Source organism: Myotis myotis, unplaced genomic scaffold (genome assembly GCF_014108235.1).
Source record: "Myotis myotis isolate mMyoMyo1 unplaced genomic scaffold, mMyoMyo1.p scaffold_m19_p_8, whole genome shotgun sequence".
Classification (NCBI taxonomy): Eukaryota; Metazoa; Chordata; class Mammalia; order Chiroptera; family Vespertilionidae; genus Myotis; species Myotis myotis.
In genome coordinates, this window is record NW_023416390.1 from 28,114,749 (window position 1) to 28,132,256 (window position 17,508).

Consider the following 17,508-nt stretch of genomic DNA (forward strand, 5'->3'; position numbering starts at 1 on the left):
TTTATACAAACATTGCAATGTAGATAGCCTGATTTCTGTTTATTTGCTTGTTTCTGTTTCTATGGAGAAAGGGTTAATGAATTCTCTCTCTAAGGACATTTTTGACATTGGGTCAACTTTCTATTTCTGTTTCCTGGAAACATGATAAAAGTAGAATGTAGATTGTGTTACAAAGCACACGGTGAACTAAGGCCTGTAGCTTGTATTGTAAATAAAGTTTTATTGGCACTTAGCCACGACCCTGTGTATTGTCTATGGCTGCTTTTATTCATAGTCAAGCAGTTGTGACAGAGACCACAAACTGAAAATAGTTCTTACCTGGCCCTTTGAAAAATATGTATTTGCTGACCCTTGGCTTATGGTAAACCATAACCCAATTGTACATTACATGTGGCCCAGGAATTCTTAAGTGAACTATTCATACCTGATGGGAAGCCATGGCTTTGGCCTTTGTACTGTGGCTCTTGTAACTGAGACTCTAAAAGCTGTACCTGTGGAGGCCTTAAAGGGGCACTGGGGTTTTCAGCCAAGGGTACAGTGTGCACCGTGTGGATCTGGTCTCCTTGCACTTGAACTGTCACTCATAGAGATACGGTCACTGCAAGGACAGCTGCAAGGACCCCCCTGAGGGGGAAGCCTGGTGTGCCCTGCAGGCTTGCTGCTTTCTATCTGACACTCTCAGGTCTGGATGACAAATGTGGACGGCTTGGGTTTTGAGTGTTTGACTACCTAGAAGAGTCTAAAAAGAACTCCTGGGTGTTGCAGTTTGTTTGACTGTGTGTTGCTTTTCATGCAAAAGGTACTTGCTCCCAATGTTACAAACACCCAGGATATGAGATTAATGGCTGGCTGCTGTATTTCCAAACCATACCTTTAGGTCCTCTCATTCCATCAATTCCTGAAAGTCCAGGGGGCCCTGGAAAACCTGGATCACCCTGATAGATTAATGAAACAGAAGTAAAACCTTAATTGGGGTTCACTCACAAATGACACCAGCATGACATGATCCAGCTATAATTTTCTATAACCAATTTGGTGTTTATAATTTGCAGTGGCAAAGAAATTTGGAAATGCATTATAAGCATACTACTACATGTATCTAGTTTTCAAAAGTTGATAAAACTCCTCCAGAATTGGAGGTATCAGTACCAACAGGTAGCATTCAATTCTCTATACTTGATTGCAAAACAGTAACTGCATCACATAACTTGAGTTTTAAGTTTTAAATCAACAAGTTGACACTAAATAAAATATAACTAGAAATCACTTCATACCCAAAACTTTAAAAGTCTATTTTATTCCCAGAGATGGGTAATGGATTATACATTTTAGAGTTGTGATGAAGGCCACTACACTTATTGTACCTCCTGGCTTCTCACGGGGTATTTTACTCAACGTATTTACTCAATGTATTTACAGCAAAACCTATAATATCTGCAACTGTAGATGCAATTATTTCTCAGATGACTCTTTAGTATATCAGCAGTCATGAGTGAGTCTCTATGGGGCTGTTATAACTATGCCAGGGATAGTAGGTGGAGTAAGTGACTTGGTCACCTATGTCATGGGAAGCAGGCACTGGTCAGAAACCATAGTTACATCATGGCCTTCTGGAAGTCTCTATTCTTCCCTTGGCCAAACCCTGAATTCTGAAAGCCAGTGAAAGGGCTATGATGTCCACGGGCAAACTATGACTCATCGGCACCCTGAGAGCAGAAGGTTTTATTATTTCTTCCCTTCCAAAACAGCAGCCACTTACCTCATCACCTGGAAATCCAGGAAAACCAATGATCCCTCTGAGCCCCGGTGAGCCCGGAGGGCCTGGGGGTCCAGGAGGCCCCGGCTGCCCATCTCTACCCGGCTCTCCTCTGTGAAGCCCAGGTGGCCCGTGTCTTCCTGGCTCCCCTCTTCTCCCTGGCATCCCAGGATGGCCTTTATCACCTGGTGTGGTTATAAGTTTTAGAACCAATTGGGAGGAATTCTTGGACTAGGCTGAGGGTCTTGGTCCTACTTTTAGGAGAGAAAGCCAAAGGGATTGAGAATCCTAATTCCTGCCCTAAATCACAACATGATGGTTTCTGGTTTCAGCGCCCTGCCTGTGAAAAACGCTGCCCAGGAACAGCCTCAAGGATGGCCCAGGTAGGAGCCAGTGCGCAGGATTATTTGCGCCAACAAGCTCATTTTACAAACGAAGAAGAACTCACTCAGAGAAGTTCAAACATTTATCCCTAACAACTAGTTAAGGGCGAGAGCCAAGGCAAGAACTCAGGTCTCATGCAGATTAAGTCTGAACTTGGGAAAGAGAACCCAAATGTGGAGGTCAAGATCCTCGTTGCATGCTGGTTCTGAGGCCAGCAGCACGGGGCAGGGGGTGCTGGTTAGAAAGGCAGGGTCGGCCCAGCCCTGCTGATTCAAAATGTGCCTCTTATAAAAGCGCCCCAGAGGATTCATATGAACATTAAAATTTGAGAAGCGCTGGTCAAAATGACTTGGACCATCTCTGTGCTCTTCATTTTAATACTAGCCACAAAAATAGGGGTACTTTAACCCTGGAACAATATGGTATGTGTATCTCGGGATTGATCCTACTTTGGAATATCCAAACCTATAAATGTATATGAACTTCAGCTAAGTTCTAGCATAGAAAATAAAAAACATTAAATTCACTAGTGCACATGTTTGTCTAAAAAACGACCTTTCCTAGTCTCAGTGTTACTGGGAAAGTTACCTAATATACATGCTTGCTTGAGCGATCTGCGAAGCTAACTTATTTGATATGGTTCAAAAACATGAGTGTTTACCTTCTCCTCCTGGGAATCCATTATCTCCAGGAGGTCCAGGCTCCCCAGGTGCCCCCTTCTTGGAAATTATAGCCATTTCTCCTTCATCTCCTGGGCGTCCTCTCTCTCCTTTGGATATTAATTATGCAAGAGCAAAACAAACAAGCACCACACATGTGAGGCCTCCGTAGTCACTTCACGTCCAGTTTGCAAATCCCCACTTAATCTACTAAACTGTATTCATGTTTACAGATTGCACAGGAGCAACACGTTGGTTGATTTCCTGAAGGACTGGCCATGCCTTTTATATTCGTCTCCCAACGGGTCCAGTAACAGGGTCTGGTGGACAATGAGTGCTCAGTGAGGGTTTGCCGAATTCAACCAGGCTGGTCTGTCTTCAGTGAAAAAAAGACAGGCTTGCAAAGTTCCAGGTCTAAAATATGGCTCTTAATCCTATAAAATGTGAATTGCCAATCTCATATTTTCCAGTTCCCTATCTTCCCCTTCCTAGCCACCCTCTATTATTTATTTCACATTAAAAGAACAGACACTTATCTTAATGTGGTTCTCTACATAGAGAATTCCAAAAAGTAGGAAGGGAAAATGATATATCTGTCTGATTTTCATAAACACTGTCCATTTGTAAAGTGCATCAGAGTGGGTTCCTACCAGCTTGGTGAGAACCGATTATTAACAATTCAAGAATTTTGGAAGCTTTAAACCAGCCATGCTGGGACTATTTATGCCACAGCGGGAGTATTTATGCCATGAGATCAGCAATCACTACAAGTCATGGCACTTGTTTTCAATTTTAGTCTGGAGAGCCAGTTTGTCAGCACATCACTAGCATTCACGTAATTGTTTACTTTTTTAGTGGGATAATTGTGTAGCATGACAGCACAGCAAACGCCACTCAATCTCTGCTAGCAAAGACTGACTGATTCCCTGATTCTGCATAAATAATTTACAGGCTAATAAAACAAAATAATAGCAGATTCAATAAACTGAGAAGTAAAAGTAATTTTTGAATGAACTATGAGGCTATTTGCCCAAAGGGCTTTAAGATGTTTACCTCATTGCTGAAAATTGACAAGTATTCATTCCCAACACTGGAAATGAAATGGTACCTTCCCTCACTGCAGACTCAAGGTTCAGAGGTAGAAGTAAATATTTAACATGGATGGGAGCATTTAAACCAGTGATCTCAAAGTTTTTATTTTTATACCAATAAAAACTCTTTTATTTTTCAATTACAGTTGACATTCAAAATTTTTGTATTGAAAACTCTTACTTTAAATGAAATTCGGGGGAGACTAACTCAGAACCAGATGAAAGTGAACTGCTTCCATTTCAAGGCTGCAAACTCCAGCCCCAGGGCCTCACCCGGCCTGCTGCCAGTTTTTATACAATCCATGAGCCATGGTCAGTGTTTACACTTTTAAATCATTGGAAGAAAAACTCCAAAACAAGAATAACGTTTTATGCCATGTGAAAATTAAGTGAAGTTCAACTTTCCATTTCCATAAATAAAGTTTCATTTGAACACAGATCGTTCATTTTTTACGTGTTGTCTCTGGCTGCTTTCATGCCTCAAAAGCTGAGTTGAAGAGTTGCAACAGAGACCATACTGCCTGCAAAACCTAAAATATTTATATCTGGCTCTTTGCAAAAAACGTTATTTTATTTATAAAATAATTGAAACAGAATCTGGGAGCCAAGAGCCTGCCTGCACCCCTTTCTTAGAAGGTGAGAAGGCTCTGATAAGGGTTTAATCTCTAACATTTATAGGGAACTAATACAACTTAACAAAAGGAAGATAAACAACCCGATCAAAAAATGGGCAAAGGACTAAATAGACACTTTTCTAAAGGGGACATACAGAAGGCCAGAGACATATGAAAACATGCTCAAAGTCACTAATCATCTGAGAGATACAAATCAAAACAAGAATGAGGTATCATCCCACACCTATCAGAATGGCTATCATCAACAAGTCAATAAACAACAAGTGCTGGAGATGATGGAGAGAAAAAGGAACCCTCTTACACTGCTGGTGGGAATGCAGATCGGTGCAGCCACCGTGGAAAACAGTATGGAGTTTCCTCAAAAAATTAAAAATGGAACTGCCATTTGACCCAGTAATCCCACTTCTAGGAATATATCCCAAGAAAACAGAAATACCAATCAGAAAGGATATATGCACCCCTGTGTTCATAGCAGCACAATTTACAATAGCTAAGATTTGGAAACAGCCTAAGTGCCCATCAGCAGATGAGTGGATTAGAAAACTGGTACATCTACACAATGAATACTATGCTGCTGTAAAAAAGAAGGAATTCTTACCATTTGTGACAGCATGGATGGAACTGGAGAGCATTATGCTAAGCGAAAGAAGCCAGTCAGAGAAAGATAAATATCACATGATCTCACTCATTTGTAGAATATAATGAACAACGTAAACTGATGAGCAAAAATAGAACCAGAGTCATAGAAGCATCGAACAGACTGTCCAACCTATGAGGGAATGTGGTGGGTGAGGGGGTAAAATATCAACCAAAGGACTTGTATGCAAGCATATAAGCATAACCAATGGACACAGACTGGGGTGTGTGTATGTGTGTGTGTGAGGACATGTTCTTGGCGGGGTTGGGGTGCAGCTGGGGAGAGGTCAATGGGGGGAAAAGGAGACTTATGTAATACTTTAAACAATAAAAAATTAAAAAAAATAAAAAGATGAGATGGTTCTCTGAAACCCAATAGCTATAAATCAAAGCACTTGTTCATTTTCTTCTATTAACAGAGCAATTCATTTACCGGAGTTTTATGTAATAAGATTGAGAGGGAAGGGAAATGAATTTTGTTTGAAATTCTAAGACCAGCACCACAAAAAAAATAAATAAATAAAACTAGCACCACAGAATCAAGAGGAAGAGAGGGAATCCAAGCTGCAGGAGAGTCCCGTTTTGTTTTTCAGAGGTCATATTCATGGGTTGTGATCAGACAGCGAAAGCAAACCTGTGTTGCATGCCTGTGCTGTTCACTGCATTTACCTTTGGCACCCTTCGCTCCTTGGTCTCCCAGGGAGCCAGGCCAGCCCTTCTCTCCGACTTCTCCCTTTCTGCCAGGGTGTCCCTCGGGGCCAGGCTTCCCTCTCTCTCCCGGAAAACCTGGCATGCCAGGCAGCCCCTGAGGTCCTGATGAAATAAAAGCATGAATGTTTAAGAAAACGTTGCAAAGGCTAGTGTGGTTCCTAGATCTGCATTCCCAATGTCCACCCGATGCACACTCCCACCTGACTCTGAGTTTGCATTGAAGGTGAGCAGCCATGATCAGGCTCTCCCACACCACAGATCTCAAGTCTAGGCCTTCCTACAGGTCTTGCTGGGTGGGTATGCCAAGGACACAAGGTCCTGACTGCTCTTTACTTGGGCTACTTCTCAAGGTTATGTTTGTAGTGAACAACCTTGACGCATGATCCCAGAATGGTTTCAGAGAACTGTGTGAGGGACGGAGCTGGAGAGAGGAGGATCCATCCAACATAGAAGCACATTAGCCCTGACCCTACAATTTACCAGCTCTACCCAGTTCATTGAGCAGAACTGGGTTTACAGGATTCTGTGGCCCTCACACCCCATCTACCCAAACATCCTGCTACTGGAAATATCAATACAGAGGACAAGAAGAAGGGAGATGTCCCCAAGGGCAGGACAAAATCGGGCTCATATAACAGAACATTCTTTGGTGTGGTCATACCTAACAGGCTTTACTTAGCAGTGGGTTTCACGTTTATAAAATGAGGAAAATAATGAAGAAGTGCTACCCACCATTGGGGCCTGGAAGACCAGGTAGCCCATCATCCCCAAAGGGGCCTGGGATTCCTGGCGGTCCTCGGGGTCCATCTGTCCCTGGCCTTCCCGGGTCTCCTGGGAGGCCCTTCATCCCAGCTGGTCCAGGAGGCCCCATATCTCCTCGCTGTCCTTTCCAACCGGGGGCACCTGAGACAAAGCACAGAGACCACAATGTAGGACGGCTGGAAAGTGGCTTCACACACAGACAGAAAAAAATAGTCATGTTGGCTTAAATCGCGTATCTATGGCCAAGGAAACTAAAGTGAAACAGTGTTTATCAGCTAACATAAAACTAGCAACTCTCCATCATTCTTTAATTATGTTTTTTTCTGGCTGTTATAAAAAGAAGGGCAGAAATATTTCAAATATTTATTACTTGAAGAAAGAGTCTCCAGTAAGGAGCCTGAGGGAATATTATAAAAAGTTTTGTATGGGAAATGGATAGGGGCTAAAAACCAAAATGTAATCTGTATTTAGTCTTGGGGGTAGATAACTTTCCAGGTCCTTCCAGAAGCTATGACCCAGTGAGTTTTGATCAGGGTGTTAACTGTGATGAGAGAATTGTAGAAATCAGAGCAACATCATCTGCTATTACTGATGCTAGAAATAAAGCTATAATGGCAGGTTTTGCCTCAATCTCATGTTGATCCTATGAGAGGGCACATTCCTGCATTTGGATAAACACAATAGGATTTACATAACAGGTGGCAATCTGAATGGTGAAATGAAGATCATATTGGAGATAGCCCCTAGAACAGGGGTGGGCAAACTTTTTGACTCGAGGGCCACAATGGGTTCTTAAACTGGACCGGAGGGCCGAAACAAAAGCATGGATGGAGTGTTTGTGTGAACTAATATAAATTCAAAGTAAACATCATTACATAAAAGGGTATGGTCTTTTTTTTTTAGTTTTATTCATTTCAAACGGGCCGGATCCAGCCCGCGGGCCATAGTTTGCCCACGGCTGCCCTAGAACCTTATGTTGAGAATCACTCTTTCTTCAGTCTCTTCCAGTTCCTACAGGTCTTGCTGGGCGGGTATGCCACAGACACAAGGTCCTGACTGCTCTGTACCTGGGTTACTTCTCAAGGTTATGTTTGCAGCGAGCAACCTTGATGCTGATATAGCACCTCCCCTGGTGCAGAAAGCAGGTTGCTTTACAGGCACGTCAACCAGTGGTTCCCCAGGCCCAGAGCTCCTCTCAGGTACTGCAACCAGCTGTGTGCACGGCACCTATCTAGCACCTCTTATGTCTATGTCGCTACAGAGAGACTTGCGTGAGGTGGGGAAATGACACAAACCAACAGGAAGCTCATGCTACTTTCTGTGCCGTGAATAAGGAAGCTCTTCCTCTCTTACCCAGGAGGCTTGCTTCTTCCAGTGTCCATGAAAGAACAACAGCAAGCATAGTCCTTTGTAAGCTAGCTAAAGCCCCAGGCCCTTCACAGTCCTTGACACCTGCTGACACTTACCTGGACTGCCTGGAGCCCCGGGGAGTCCTGGTTGCCCTGGTGATCCGGGAGCGCCTCTTTCACAGGAATGGCCAGGTGTACCGGGGACACCTGGAAACCCAGCTCTTCCCTCTCTGCCTTTCGGGCCTTTGAGACCCGGGATTCCAGGCATGCCAGCTGGCCCTGGAATGGTACAATCCATCTGTGACACTCATGGCATAAAACGACATAGATGGCCTACCAGTACCAGTTCTGGCCCATCAGTACCGAAGCCAGCGTTTTGATCCTGGCTCTGTGCTCAAATGAGTTCAGTCTCTGAATGGATTTTCTTTTCATAGAACATGAGCTCCAAAGGAGTGGAAAACTGTGCATGGCTAAAAGAGTTACTTGATAAAATTATATAGATGACAAAGAAGTTGTTTATGCAAATTGAAAAACTATGGGATTCTTCCTGATTTTAATTAACCTCTAACATTGCAGCAGGCTTCACACCAAAACCCCACAATACTTACAAACCCAATTTGCACTGTAACAATTTGCATTTCGTAACATATTTCATCACTTGAACTCTCAAATTTCTATTTATTGAAAAGGCAGTGCCATAATCTTCAGAGAGAAAAACAAACCCCCTATAATTCCACAGCCCAACCAAAAAAACCTAATTTATTTTTCCATGTTTTCTTTACATTTTCTGTTCAGATGTTTACATTTTTAAAGTAGTAGTCACAGTGCACAGTCAATTGTTAGATTATTTCACATTGCATATTCATCTGCAAATGTTTTCCATTGTGTTGTAATCTTTACAAATATAATTTAATTGCTAATGCTAATAGGTAATAATATTTCTTCTTTTGAGTGTGTGTGTGTGTGTGTGTGTGTGTGTGTGTCTATGCTACTTAACTCTCTATTGTGAATACTACTACAGATGACCCTCGAACAACTCAGGTTTGAATTATCCAGGTCAATTTACAAACATATTTTATTTCAATAAGTACTATAAGTGTATTTTCTCTTCCTTATTATTTTCTTAGTAGCATCTTCTTTTCTCCAGCTTACTTTGTTGTAAGAATATAGCATATAATACATAAATACATGCAACATATAAAATCTGTGTTAACTGATTATTTATGTTATCAATAAGGCTTCCAGTCAAGAGTAGGTTATTAGTAGTTAAGTTTGGGAGAGTCAAAGGTTACATGTGGATTTTTGACTGCACAAGTGTGTGTGTGTGGCGGGGAGTCAGTGTCCCTAACCCCAGCATTGTTCAAGGATCAACCATAGAAGAGTATTTTCATATTAACCTTCATATTCTGCTGAACACTGCCTGAGATACATTTTCGCAAGTGAGATAGTGGGATTATCAAGGCAAAATTATTTTCATTGACTCATATAATATGTTGTTACTTTCCAATTGATTGGATTTTTATATATGAGTATTTTGACTTACAGACTACCAAGTGAGCTCCCTGAGGACACAGAATGTGCTTACTCCCCTGCCCTCCCACCCAACAAATGCTGGCTCGACCAGAGCAGTGTTTGTTAGTCTGGTCTGCCAGGGCTCGGCTGGGCCCCAGCTCTCCCAGGAGCCTTCCCAGACTCCCACTCACACTGCTCCTCCCCTCAGCTATTCTCCCTCCTCCCTCGTCCAGTCTGTCCTGTTCTCCTTCAACCCGGCACTGGCAGCAGGCAGGCCACACAGCCCCTATTCCTTGGTGCTGCCCAGAGTCCAGAGCAGGCAGTCAGAGTCCAGTAGTTGCTGAATCTAACTGGGTTGACTGAGCCACAGTGAGCTGCTCTGGATTTGAAAACAACCGATAAAATGCAAAAGCAACAAATGAAATGTAACCAATGCCCACATAGGAGGGAAGGTGCTTGGGTGACATTTTTATATTCCTGATTTCTAAGTCAAGATCGTCTAACTGCTCTTCCGTGACTGGTTCCAGAACTGAGCTGGAGGTATAGACACAGGGACGGAGCAGCCTCGTACCTGCAGGCCCCGGATGTCCTGGGTGGCCTCTGAGGCCTTTCAACCCTGGCATGCCTGAGGGACCCCTCTTTCCCGGGGGCCCTGGGTGGCCATACGCAGGGTCTCCGGAGATTCCTTTCTGACCACTGGCTCCAGGTGAACCAGGAGAGCCTGGGGGCCCAATGGGAGAGGAGCCCTTTTCACCTTCAAAACCTGGATCGCCTGTGTCACCACGGAGACCTATTGAACAAAAAATGGTTTCAACTGTTAAATGTAAAAACGTAGAACCTATGCACATATCATCTACTGCTTTGATGAAAACATATTTCTAAAACATACAAAGGTATTTATTTAATAGGTATTGTTTTTACCACCTTTGGTAGGGAAATTTATTGTGATTTTGTAATTCCGAAAAGCCCATGATGTCTCCCCAATTGCTTGCATTCTCTGGCAAACTGTCTTTCTGGATTGAGCAGTCTTCATTCATAATATAATAGACCAGTAACGACCTATCACTCCTGCTTCAAGTGAAAGATGCCCTGAGAACCCAAAAAACTACCATAACCTAAAAGTTAATGAAACACAGCGAAGGGCTCAATGTATCAACAAAAACCATGTCCCCCTCATCTGGGGATCTCGGGCCATTTCCTTCCTTAGATCGTCTAGTTTTAGAAGTATATGACATTCCTCAGGAAAAGCACTACCCTTACCAGGTGGACCAGGTATTTTCGATATTCCTGGTTTGCCAGGCCGACCTTTTTGCCCATCAAAACACCTCAGCCCAGGAGCACCCGGTGGACCTGGAAAGCCTTTTGGACCTAAATGATAATAAAGAAACACGGACTTCATAAGATGCACATCAAGTGAGAACAAACTAAGGAGATTTCTACTTGATGGCAGTGAAGATGTGGACTAGGCTGGGTTACATAACTGTTTTACAAGTCACCTGCTCTGAACAAGTATTTCGCAGGCAGAGATTGTGCTAAGGTTCATTCTCAGAGGCCGAACTGTGAAGGATTCTTCTGAAAGCCTTTGGGACGAGCACCACCCTACAGATGAACCTTTTGGTACCTCCCCCTGCTGGGTCTCAAATACAAATATGTGAGCACATCTGTCCTTGTGGGAGGGCAGGTGGTGGCCCGTGTGTGGCCTGATGAGAAGGCAACCAGAGTAAAGGCCAAATCTATTCCCTGCATCTTACTGCATTTGCCCTTGAATAAAGTATAAGCCAAAAGCACTGCAAAAGGAATTGAGGGGTGTTTTTTTTTTTTTTTTTTTTGAACCTCTTATGATTTCCTACTGAGATACCTCAGCTAAAATAACCTTCAAATCATGAACAAGTTTGAGTGTTCACTTCCCTTGAGATGAAAGCTGCTGAGAGTAATCATTAACTTTTATGTCCATCTATGACAAGGCATCAGTAAATGTGGAAATGAATTTTCAATCAGTCAACTGGCAATGCTTCTCTCCACTGATGCAGTTATACTTCCCCACCCTGGCCCTTGCCTTGTGCAGGGTGGAGGGCCATTTCCTGGCTTTGATCTGGGCCATGGTCCCGTGACTTGCTTTGGCCAATAGGATACTAACAACCATGGGGCAATGAGAGGAGTGAACTCTGCCTGTAAAGCTGGGCTGCCCTCTTGCATTTCTGTAATCACACAAGACAAGCACATGCTGGCCCCACAGTGACCTGACGTCACAGACCTGAACCTGGACTAGAGCCGGGGACCAAGCCAATAGATAGCATCTCAGATCAGCTGAGCCCCACCCACCTGCACACCCATAACAGAGAAAATAAACATTGTTGTAGCCCACTAGATTTTGAGGTTGTTACACAACACTATTCTGACAAAAGCTATTGGCTAGAGAGCAATAGAGAGTCATTCATCATTCAACCTTTAAATACCTTTTGTTATGTAGGACAAGAAAGGCTACCTTTAGCTATGCTAGTGCTCAATGGATCAATTTAAGTGAATTCAGAATAAATAAAAGAGAATTAGGCATTTATATAGATTTAGGGTCTGATTTAGCTATAAAGAAGCGATTGATTCAAATGAAGGGTTTCATGAAAGTGCAATCACGGGTGTAGGTATGTGCATTATTCACACTGCTTCTGGTCAAACTGGGGTTTCTTATAGAGCAGAATAGAATACCACTTATAATCAGTAAGTGAATGATCATTTTTGACTCTTGGGACACAGGATAAGAAAGAAGACAACATTTTAATACTCTCAAAGGGCAAACATTTTAACTGGTATGTGATCAAATCAAGGTAAATTTTGTTGCACAGAGATATGAAAAACACACCTGCCATGTGCCCAGACCAGCAGACTAGAGACCCAATGTGAATGACTACAAATGCCGTTTTCCCATAGACCCTCAAATCCTTATAATAATTTAGAAATACCTTATTTGCCTGTGGGTTTGCTTTTGGTTTATCTACCTTGCCAGGTCTTATATTCTGGAGAATGTGTAAGACAGTAACATCTCATTGATCATACCTGGAGGTCCATCCAAACCTGGAGGGCCTGGCCTCCCAGGGTAGCTGACATTACAAGAAATTGTATCACCTGGGGGGGAAAAAAGGTAGTATTCACATAACTGATAGGCCAAGACACGGTAAATCTCAATGACAATTTGATCAATATATTTTTCATAGAGTATATGTAGAATTCAAAGGAAAAGCCACAAAAATATCATAGTTTACTTGAACTACTTTTATTTCAAATTCTAGCAAACCTGTCCTCAAATCTAAACAGTTATAAAAATAGGGGAACTAAGAAAATATTGACTCCAAGAAGGATCCGTTTTAATAACACAGAATAAATATTGGATTTATAGGCTCATAGATGTCGAATACCATGAAATCAGAAGCTTTGTGAATCATGAAATCGCAGCCAGTACCCATGCTAAGTTCAGAAGATTCAGCTCCTAGTTTGGATGTGAGGGGATTGTGCAAATAAAGCTACTGGGCAGGATATTGGTAACAGCTACCATGTCCTGAGGGCCGCTGTGGTTCAGGTGTTATAAATAGGTGGTCTCTTGTTTTCCTAAAGACCTTACAATGTGGTTATTGTCATCCCCCATTTTAATCAGTGAGGAAAATAAGACTCCAAGCTTGTGCCTCTGAGTTCCCGTCTCCTTTAAAATGGGATGCTCCTCTTTTATCATAGAAATAATATCTCATAATGTATCAGTTCACATGCTCTCAACTCAAAAACACATGAGATGAATACAAATAATGTTCTATTCTGATGGGCCCCAGACCATGATTTTAAACCTTATTGAATTCCAAGGTATTTGCCTTTCTATGCTGTCAAATCAAGAACCAAAGATATTAGTTTCTTCTGAAATTTCACACTTAACAGTGTAGCCCAATGTATATGTACATATTACAAAAGAAAAAAAAATCTTAAATATTTTCCAACCTTTTAAAAAGTTTCCAGCTATCATACTGCAGATCATTTTATTGTTTGACATTTACAAAACAGTCAGATATATTTAAAATCCTTTCTTTTTTCTTCCTGGATGCTTACAAATGGGTTTCCAGGGACAATATGATGTGTTTTTTTAATGAAACACTAGTTTTTTTATTAAAATATACTGCCTTATCTAAAAATATTATAAAAATCAATATTTTTGAATACATGTCATTTGAATATGGTCAGACTGTATAAGCTGATACTGAGAAATGCATGAAAGGCAACTTTCATATGCCAAACAAAGCAACAAAGGCATTTTAAGAATTTGTTTTAAATATTGATTGTGCTGTAATGCTTTTATTTGTTTGACACTATTCAAGATCTGAACAGTGGCTTGATGGAATTTTATTCAGCGGTTCTGCCATAGCTATAACTTTACCCAGAAGAGAGGCCCACTTTCCCATCTGTGATTTCACTTGACACTGTCACACAAAGTGTTCAAAATTACCTTTTCGACCCTTCACACCAACAGGGCCCCTCTCGCCTGGGTGGCCTGGGGCTCCTGGTTGCCCCCTTTGTCCTGGTGGACCAGGAAATCCCAGTCCTGGAGGCCCCCTTGGTCCTTCTCTGCCAGGGGGGCCTGGCAGTCCAGGAACTCCTTGATCACCTGGGCCTGCATCTTCATGATCCCCCTGGGAATGTTCACATCATGAATCAATTACCAAACCATGAACTCAAAGTAGTCATTGTCATAGGCTAATGAAACACATGCAGAAAGCTCATAATTCCAGGAGAAAGGGACTCAATAGCAAATAGAATTTAAATTGATTAACTTAGATTCCTCTTAATAGTTTATATACATATTTACATATACATATGATTGGGGGGGTGTCTTATGCCTCAAACACAAAGAGTTATGTGGTTGTGACATTTAAAAACAGAATAAGAAATTTTATATGGAACCATTCTTTATTTTAAGTATAATAAAATACAGAAATAAGTAAATTAATGGAGGTAGTAGGCTTGCGAATTGGGTAAGTTCTTATACATTTGAAATAGTTTTCCTGCACTCTTATGAGAAGACACAGGGATAGTCTCCATCACCCTCCATGTCTGTGGACAAAGGCTGACCAATCCTTTCCCCTCCTGCATAAGAATTTGACTTTTGGTAACCGTCTAGTTCTGTTTCTCTGGAAACTCCATAAAAATTGCATGTCAGCCGCATTACTAGGCAACCTTACTTATGGTAACATCAAACCTAAGTTGCAATATTTGCATCTGGTCTGGAAGAACTGGAAAGACCTTGAGTGGTGGCTCCTGCAACTGCCAAGTTCCTTGTGGGGTCCCCACAAGCTGTGCTCTTATGGAGAATGAAGCCTTCAAGTCAGGGCTGCTCACACATCTGCCACATGTGGCTCTCATCTCCTTCACCCCAACCGAATGCCCAGCTGCAAGGATTCTCACTCACAAGGAATGCCTGACCCTGTCCTACTGGCAAGTTGATGGCCCCGTCTTCTATCCTTATGAATAGTCTGGTCTCAAATATGATATATAATAGTGTTGTGAGTCTGAATTGTTTTAATTAAGCTAGGAAGACCACCACACCCACTCCCCATGCCAACCCTCCCCCCCAGTGGCTATACTAGAAATTCCTCTCCCGTTTGATCTGTAAATATACTTTGATTTTACACAAGTAGGTTAGTGTACACGATGAAAATTGCCACTCAGTGACACAGATTCTAAACAGTTTCTCAAGTGGAAGAATGAATTAAATAGGGACTATCAAATCTCAAGTAGAGTTTATTCACATACTTGAAAGCAGCTGAAAGACCAGAAAGCTAGAAACATTATCTAACCTGATTTCTAAGCTTCTGTCTCTTATTCACATGTATTCTTTCTGAATGAGCTCCTATAAAATCAGAATATGGTTCTTCTCTGTTACAACACAGACTGGTGGGAGTGTCCCAATTGACTAAGTCACACATGCTTTGGAATAAGGCAGACTCGACTTTTCATTCCTATTTAGCCTACTTGATAAAAAGATATCCTTAGTAACATACCCTAAACCTCCATTTCCTTACTGTAAAACTGGAGCGATAATTGCTCTTCAGAAGACTACTGTTATGAGTAAACATCTAGTGCACTTTCTGTGACACTGTAAGCATTAAAAATACCTCATATACCCAATATATTTCAAATTCCAGAGCATTGAAACATATCTTACAGTCTTTTCTCATGAACTTCATTACCTACACATGCCCTCCATCTAAAACATGATTGAAAAATGCAGAAATATAATTTATCAATGGATTTTCCATCAGCCAATACATTAGTTCAGTAGATTTGCACTAGTTTATCCTTCTTTGCTTGCTACTTCACGAGGGGACAGAACTCAAGATAATTTTCAAGACCTGTGCTTTATTCTTCACCTGACAGTCATCTGAACAGGTCTCAAATCAGTAGGGGCTTTGAAGATAAAAGGGGGAAAACCACCATAATAACGACACATAGAGACAGAAAGTCTTGTTATGACTGAAATGTCACTCAAGATGTTAGACCATCTGTAATGATGCCATCCATACCTTTTAGAACAATCATCTTTTTGTGGGAATGAATCAAAGGTGTCTTTGATTTCCAGCATACTAATATTTGACTCAGTCATAGCTTTCTAAGTTGAGAAGAGAAAAACAGATGTATTGTGCCCATGTAAGAAAGTGAAATTCTATAGCAGAATAATTATACATACTGGGGGTCCTGGATCCCCGATTGCTCCAGCATGTCCATCCCAACCATCTTGTCCCCGCTGCCCTGGAAATCCTGGGGGCCCATCAGGACCTCTTTCTCCTTTGCGCCCTGGGAACAAACGCCACAAAGATATTCAAGCTCTTATCAGAAGTGGGTGAAGTAGAGGAAGATTTGGGACTAAAGATAAAGGCTTGACCTTGGCTCTCTGTGAGCTAGTAGAGATCCCTTGGAGTGTCCCAGTTGACTAAGTCACACAAAATCAACTGTGCAAAAGTCAGGGGGGAGAATGACAATTGCCAACCCCTTGAATCTTCTATTTGGGAAACATCCCTCTTCCCATTCTGACAAGGAGGTCATGAATGGAGATGCCAATCACAACAGCATCTTCCCCTGCTTGTGTGATGGCAAACAAGGTCCTCTATCTCCTGGCCATCATGAACAGGGAGATGATCCATGGACACTTGCTCCAGGCCAGTCCAATCCTTCCTGATTTTTTTTTTTTCTTCTAACTAGAGTGGAGAAGGTGGAGCTCTCTTTTATATCTGGTTGTAAGAACTTGGAGCTGCCTGGGACATGTACCCATAGCCTAGAGAAAGCTAATCTTGGGGGGAAAGTGCAAATAACATATTTCATTAAATATCAAGATGCAGGAGGAAGAGTCTCCTATGCAGTTGTCTTATGCAAACCCTACATCTAACCTTCAAATTTTGTTTAATTAGCCAATAAATTACTTTTTAAAAAAATATATTTTTATTGATTGCAGAAAGGAAGGGAGAGGGAAGAGAGAGATAGAAACATCAATGATGTGAGAGAATCATTGATTGGATACCTCCTGCATGCCCCCTACTGGGAGTGGAGCCCACAACCTGGGCATATGCCCTTGACCGGAATCAAACCCGGAACCCTTCAGTTCACAGGCCAACACTCTATCCACTGAGCCAAACCAGGTAGGATACCATTAAATTACTTTTTTTTCTTAAAGTATATCAAGCTGGATGTCTGTCACTTACAGCCAAAATACTCTTGATTATTACAGGATAATACAATGCAGTGAATAAACACTAGGCACGTTAAAGGAGGGCTTGTTTCAAACCCAAGTTCACAATAATAAAGAGTTGAAAATATGACTAAAGGAGCACTTATGTTGTCAAATAAGAGACAGAGGATTTGAAATTCAATATTCACATGACTTAGTAAAGGACAGAGAGTACTTTTTAAGAAATCTCAATAATCCTAAGTCTGGTTATAGAATTAGACTGTGGTCACAGGGGAAATTACTGCAAGAGGATGGTTCAT

At 41.8% G+C, this 17,508-nt stretch overlaps 1 protein-coding gene across 4 annotated transcripts in view; it reads right to left on the bottom strand.

Moving 5' to 3' along the window:
* Positions 1-17,508, bottom strand: part of COL4A4 (collagen type IV alpha 4 chain) — a 112,602-nt gene that overhangs the window by 32,656 nt on the left and 62,438 nt on the right. For 3 of the 4 annotated variants that reach the window (XM_036320240.1, XM_036320239.1, XM_036320242.1), the window contains exons 24-34: positions 16,214-16,320; positions 13,976-14,159; positions 12,547-12,615; positions 10,756-10,863; positions 10,067-10,285; positions 8,101-8,262; positions 6,605-6,775; positions 5,831-5,974; positions 2,802-2,909; positions 1,760-1,941; positions 872-935 (exon numbers count right to left, since the gene is read on the bottom strand). In XM_036320240.1, coding sequence (XP_036176133.1) covers positions 872-935; positions 1,760-1,941; positions 2,802-2,909; positions 5,831-5,974; positions 6,605-6,775; positions 8,101-8,262; positions 10,067-10,285; positions 10,756-10,863; positions 12,547-12,615; positions 13,976-14,159; positions 16,214-16,320 — 1,518 coding nt within the window. The remainder of the gene's footprint in view (positions 1-871; positions 936-1,759; positions 1,942-2,801; positions 2,910-5,830; positions 5,975-6,604; positions 6,776-8,100; positions 8,263-10,066; positions 10,286-10,755; positions 10,864-12,546; positions 12,616-13,975; positions 14,160-16,213; positions 16,321-17,508) is intronic. The other variant, XM_036320241.1, reaches the window with a different exon arrangement.